This window comes from Arachis hypogaea, chromosome 1 (genome assembly GCF_003086295.3).
Source record: "Arachis hypogaea cultivar Tifrunner chromosome 1, arahy.Tifrunner.gnm2.J5K5, whole genome shotgun sequence".
Lineage (NCBI taxonomy): Eukaryota > Viridiplantae > Streptophyta > Magnoliopsida > Fabales > Fabaceae > Arachis > Arachis hypogaea.
This window is the reverse complement of record NC_092036.1, coordinates 14,929,337-14,936,278: the sequence shown is the minus strand read 5'-3', so window position 1 is coordinate 14,936,278 and position 6,942 is coordinate 14,929,337. Positions and strand designations below refer to the sequence as shown.

The 6,942-nt window shown below is 23.8% G+C and overlaps 1 protein-coding gene across 1 annotated transcript; it reads left to right on the top strand.

Moving 5' to 3' along the window:
* The first annotated feature begins 1,266 nt into the window (after positions 1-1,266).
* On the top strand, positions 1,267-6,560 carry LOC112799008 (caffeoyl-CoA O-methyltransferase 5). The gene is made up of 5 exons (XM_025841663.2): positions 1,267-1,574; positions 1,793-1,872; positions 3,324-3,468; positions 3,606-3,737; positions 6,056-6,560. Exons 1-5 carry the CDS (start codon positions 1,467-1,469, stop codon positions 6,347-6,349), a joined length of 759 nt encoding a protein of 252 aa, XP_025697448.1. The 5' UTR covers positions 1,267-1,466; the 3' UTR covers positions 6,350-6,560.
* The last annotated feature ends 382 nt before the right edge of the window (positions 6,561-6,942 follow it).

Below are 6,942 nucleotides of genomic sequence, written 5' to 3'. Positions count from 1 at the left end.
CTTTCTGTAATTTCTTAAGGTAAAAGGCTAAATGAGAGAGTCATTGAAAGAGTCTAAGAGAGAAAAAAGGTAGAGAGGTACACATGAGTGAAAAGCCTAGAGTTATTTCTGATTTCTTTAGGTTAAGTTTGTGTCTTGTATCATGTACATGTGAGGTACCCCTTTCTTAGAGTGAATAGTTAGGTATTAGCATAACCAAGTCAAGTTAGGTTAGAACTTGAGAGTGAAAGGATTATATCAATCCTGTAGAATTGGTGTATGTAATACTTTAACTATAGTGAAAATTCCACCACTGTTGTGGTGGAGACTGGATGTAAGTTGCATTACATAAGGCAACTGAACCAGGATACATGATGGTGTCAGCTTCTCTCTTCTCTGCTCTATTCTATTTTCTGATATTCATGAGACAAAAATAAATTGTCTCATAAATTTTCCGCTGCTGAGTTCAAACAGAATTAGAATTGAAAGTTTGTTTTAAAGGGTTATTTCAGTAACATAAAAGAAAGGCATAGATTCAACCTCCCTTCTCTAAACCTTCTACAACCTTCACAGTGTTAGGCTGTTAGGATTATGCGAGATATGATGAAAATTTGAAGAGAACGGTGTTATTTTTTAACAAAAGTAGTCACTAACCATTTTGTTTCTTGTTAAAATTGACAGAGACCATTTTATCCTCTGTTAAAATTAATAGAACAAAAAATTTAAGTAACTCACAAAATTAATTATTAAAGACGAATTAAATATTAATTTTAGTTAAAAATTAAAATATTTAATACAAAATTTGTTAGAAACTAAAATAGATAAATACTCTTTATTTTACTATAATTAATTTTCAGACAAACTCCTATTTATAAATTTTAATCTAAATACACCCTATATTAACGAGGGTATTTATTGCTGTAGCATATGTGCCAAATTCCCAATGACCTAGTCTTTTGGCTGCATTCGAGGTTCGTTGTTTGTGCTTGGTTCGGGTCCTAAAGTAATCTTATATTAATGAGCCTCACACAACCATCAAAAACGTATAATTAAATTCCAAAATGTTTAATAATAAAAAAATATTAGTTAAAAATTATTATAATTTATCTTATTTAATATTTATTAATTATTATAATAATTAATAAATATTAAATAAGATAAATTTTTATTTTTATTTTCTAACATTATCGTTAACTTAATAATATAATAGACGCTTTAAAATTTAAACAATTAAAGAATAATTAATTAATGAACTAATTTGAAGGTGAATTATATTATTATCCAATTATAGCTAACTCTATAATGTCAAATTGTCAATAGACACTTTAAAGTTTCTCAAAAAATAAAGAATAAAAAAAATAATTTATTAACTAATTAGTTGCCTCCAAAACACAAGAGTATCAGTGTTTTCTGTCTATAAATAGCCGGGACGATCGTTTGGGTTTTCATCTCTGGCACGAAATAAAACTTGCCCCTGCCAGTAATTAATGACAATGACGGAAACGCCCATGGCCGAGCAACAACAACAAAACGAACTGAACGGTCACAAAGATCTCAATCACAAGAGTCTCCTTCAGAGCGATGCACTCTACCAGGTTCACTCAACAACCCTTTGTTAATTTCTATTTGTTCCGATCTGTTCTAGAAAATTCCAAAGTGGCAGTCTGACAGATATGCATGTTAGAACAAAACAAATAATTTATATCCCTTGTCGATTAATTAATAGACACAAAAATAAATTAAATAAACATCAAGTTCCTGGTAATTCTTTCATTTTTCCTAACACAGATGATGCATGTACTGGTTGGTGCAGTATGTACTTGAAACAAGTGTGTATCCAAGAGAACACGAGAGCTTGAAGGAGCTCCGTGAGATGACACAAAAGCACCCTCGGTAATTTAGATTACGTCTTTTTTTTCTTTTAATTAAAAAGACTCCCTTCTTATATATTCATTCATTAAATACAAGTGTAATTATTTGGTTCAGTTAAGTTTTTTCTTTTTTCCTCTTTCTCTCAACTACATTCTTCCCACCAGTTTTTCTGCCAAAGGTTATGGGGAATTTTATTGATGGAGTTAAGTAATAATAGCAAAAAATTTTAAATACATATTAAAATTATTAAATCAGACATGCATTATGTATTTATGTATTTATATATAAATATATATGTTATTTAATTTAAAAATATATTTTATAATTTAATATATTTTTTTGTGATGGATTCATTTAATAGTTCCTGACATTATTAAATAATACCAACCTTGAATAGTGTGTCTGCTCAATATGTTTTTAATTTTATATTTATTATACATAATAAGTGAATTTAATTTTAATATATTATAAAATATTTTACCTTCATATAATTATATTTATTATTTTAAATGATTATTTAGGTAGTTAATAAAAATATTAGTTATTTTTTATAATATAATATTATGTGATTAGACACACATGTAAAATTGTTTTATATTAAAAGTACATCAAATTAAATCATAATAAATTTTAAAAGAATATTTAAAAAAAGAGGAAAGTGAGAATTAGGTTTTTGAAAATTTTGATTTTGGACTAATTAATTATCGAAGAAAAAAGGTACTAGTTTGGTCCTTGAAAATAATAAACGATGGACACGTGATATCTTTTTATTAATTTATCATATAAAATTTAACAGTAGTGTTTATATGCATTGTTACCTACTTAATGTGACGTCTTTATTTATGAATAATCGTCATGCAGATAATAATTTTTGAAATGAAATTTTACATATTTTAATAAAATTCGTGATAAATAAGGAATAATTAATAAAAATTATATAAAAATTTAAAAGATAATAAATATTTTATTATTTAAAACTACATTGTTTTTATACTCATATGGTAGCAACGAAATACGCACTATATTAAATAACAAAACACAGACAATTCTATTTTATTTTGTACTATTTATTAGCTAGACATACATATATGTCTACTATTTATTATTATAGAAGACCTACTTATTTTTAAAAAAAAAAAAAAAACTAATTAGTTTGAGATCTAAATCTTAAAAAATTTAATTATCACTCTATTCTTAAAAGATAATGAGCAATATTCCAAATCAATTTTTAATAGCTTTTGCATTATTGGATAAATTAATTACTCTCTATCAACTAAAAAATTGACATTTGATTAAAGATAATTTAAAATATTAGACAAATTAATTCCTATGCAAAAGTGAGGAATTAGTCCGATCTTTAATTAAATTTTTGGGTAAAATTCTAGAATTGAATTTATTTGCTAAAATTAAAAATATAAAAATATATAAGATTATACATCTAACCATTATTAAATAACTGAATTCTAAAACAGTAACATCATGGCTACACCACCGGACGAAGGACAACTGATAATGATGTTGGTTAAACTCATAAACGCCAAGAACACCATGGAAATTGGCGTCTACACTGGTTACTCTCTGCTTTCTACTGCCCTTGCTCTTCCTCATGATGGAAAGGTTCTTACTTATTATTAGCTTGAGATGCACATATAGTCTAAAATATTATATTATTCATTTATATTACTTAATTTAATTTATATTCACTATTATTATATACCTAGCCGATGATTGGGTCCTTGTATGAATATTATTAGATCTTGGCAATGGATGTGAACCGGGAATATTATGAATTGGGATTGCCCATAATTCAAAAAGCTGGAGTGGCTCACAAGATTGACTTTAGAGAAGGACCTGCCCTTTCTCTTCTTGATGAACTGCTTAAAGATGTATGTGCACACTATTATCCTATATTTATCTCAAAATAATTGTCAAATTTAATAAAGTTCTAAATTTTAAAATAGATTATGCTACGTATACACTAAAATTAGCTACTAAAGTCAGTCATCGGTATAAAATATATGCCAGAATATAAATACAGATTAAAAATAAATTAAATCACACATATATTTATACACAAATATAATGGCTAATTTTAATGACTTATTTTAATGTACAAATAATATTTTTATTTTAAAATTAATATACCTTCTAGCTAAAACATACATTATTCAAAGTGTAGGTAATACATACTATGGAAAATACTAGTTTATTTATAAATTAAGAGAAAATGACATATCGATTCCTAATTTTTTGTTTGCGGATATTTAAGTCTTTGAGGATTTAAAAATATATTTAAGTTTCTGACTTCTTTAAAATTTGAACATATTAATTTTTGGGTTTGATTTGTTTCATTTTAAAAAAAATTTTGACTTGTGCATCCATATCAACTATGTCAATACAACGGGAGTTATGTTTATTTTTTTCGTTAGATATGAGAAATCCAAATGAACATAAAAAATTAATACATCTAGATTTTAAAAAAGTTAGAAATCTAAATATTTTTTAAATAATCAAAGACTTAAATATTCATAAAACAAAAGATCAATGATGTATTTTTTTTCATAAATTAAACATACAATCTAATCATAATAACCTAATTAATTTAATATTAAATTAAACTAAAATAAAATCAATACAAAATATATATCAATATTGCTTACCATATTTTCCAGATTAATAATGGATTGACTTGAGAGAGTTTATATTTTATTATTAATGGATACTATAAATTTTTGAAATTTTTAAATAAATAAAATATTATTTATCTCGATTGCAATGAAAACGAGATAGTTATACACATATTTGGTCGACATTGCAAATTAAATAATTAAATAATAAAATACTAAAATTATATTTCATGTGCACATAAAAAGTATCGGGTATTGTACCATACGCATTTTGTTTATGGTGAAGATGACATACCTTCAATAAACAAGATGTATATGATATAGTACTTATATAAGTATTTTGTCCAAAAAAGAGTTAAAAGGTTTTATTTTATTTTTTAACGCTCTTTTACTAAACGAGATAAGTAATAATATAAAAGAAAAATATAATTTTTTTGGAAGGTAATGTATGTGTGTATATATATAGGGAATATATTTAATTAGAATAAATTTTTTATATAAAAATATGAAAATATAATTATTACCATTGAATTGAATTTAATAGCCACATATATATAGTAATAATATAAAAAAATATATAATTTTTTTGGAAGTAGATATGTGTGTAGGGAATATATTTAATGAGAATAAATTTTTTATATGAGAATATGAGAATGTAATTATTATTATTGAATTGAATTTAATAGCCATATACAGGGACGGTTCTACGTACATTGTTGTGGGGGCAAGCGCCCCCACTACAATTTGGAATTTTTTTGAGTAGTATATGATAATAATATTTATTTGCCCCCATTAGATTATTAAATTTGACCCCACAATAAATTTTTACTCAACTTTTGGTACTTAATCGTCAATTTAAAAATTTTATATTAGAAATTTGTTAAAACTTAGAATGATCAATTCTCAAATTTAAACGAAATTAGTGTTCTTTTTTAAAAATCAACTTAAAAGAATATTATTTATCTTATTTTCAAATTAGCTTTAATTTTTTCATAACAACTGTATTAATTGAAAGAACTTTTTTAACTATAAATATAAATAAGAGTCGACTTCTAATTGTGTTAGGAAGTGAATTTTTAAATAATTATTTAGTAATATATATAAAAAGAGAGAAATTTTGATGGTAGTTAACAGAAAAATTATTTAATTTTTTAAAATATAAAACCTAAAATAATAGAAATTTAAATTATATATTATTATTTAAATTACTATTTTAGTATTGTAATTTATATATTAGATATTTTGAAGGCTAATCATATTTTACAATAATAAAATATAATCATAACAATAATTATGTTATATGTACATAAAAATAATTATTTGTATAAAATATATATTAAAATATAAAATACACATTAAAAATAAGTTAAACAATACATATTTATACACAGATATATAATAATTAATAAATAATTTAATATTTAATTTTTTATATACATATATTATTTTTATTATAAAAATAATTATAATGTTATATAAATTTTGCCCCCACTACCAAAATTTTCTGGATCCGTCACTGGCCATATATATATTAAATTTATTTTTTTTATTTATTTAAAAATGTTTCCATTTTTCAGAAAAATAACATGGGGAAATATGATTTTGTTTTCGTGGACGCGGATAAGAACAACTACTTGAACTACCATAAGAGGGTGATTGATCTTGTGAGGATTGGAGGGTTGATCGGCTATGATAACACCCTATGGTTTGGATCTGTGGCTCAGTCACCTCATGCACCAATGATGGATTTTGTGAAGAACTCTCGCGGTTATGTGATGGAACTCAACAAGCACCTTGCTAGTGATGAAAGAATTGAAATTTGTCAAATCCCTGTTGGTGATGGCATTACCTTGTGCCGCCGTGTCATCTGATCTATCACTCCTTTATATATATGATCCAGTGAAATTTTAAATCTCCTCAAAAAATGATTGAGTACCATGTGGCCTCAATTCATTAAAGTACTATGTGGCTTAAATTAATCAATATGTACTTTATTCGTATCTCATGTACTATTAATAAATAAGATGTAAACTAGACACGCTACATCCTTATATTTATTATAAGTGATATTTTTCTAGGAAATCTTAATATTAGGGTAAAGTTTACATTGTTAGTTTTTTATTGATAATAAAAAATACTATTTACACAAAAATAATTAATTATTATATTTTTATAATGTAATTTACTTTACTTTTAATATATATTTTACATTATAATATATATTTTATATTAATAATTTATTTTAGTGATTAATTTTAGTATAAAATAAAATTATTTTTTTAATTTAAATTAATAAAAAATATATGAATAATTATATTTTTAATATGTTTTTTTAATTAAAGTAATTTTTTAGATTTAACTAAATTTGTATATAATAATTTTTTTATTTTATTTTATGCTTTTTAAATTTTTAAAAAATAACAAAAATCAAATTTTAAATATTTTAATCATAAAAATTTTAATA

Bases quoted from the DNA above. Each gene is read 5' to 3' on its own strand.
- LOC112799008 (XM_025841663.2), top strand. From the start codon at position 1,467: ATGACAATGACGGAAACGCCCATGGCCGAGCAACAACAACAAAACGAA. The intron at 1,575-1,792 runs GTTCACTCAACA...TGGTTGGTGCAG, and splicing joins AGAGCGATGCACTCTACCAG to TATGTACTTGAAACAAGTGT. The intron at 3,469-3,605 runs GTTCTTACTTAT...GAATATTATTAG, and splicing joins CTCTTCCTCATGATGGAAAG to ATCTTGGCAATGGATGTGAA.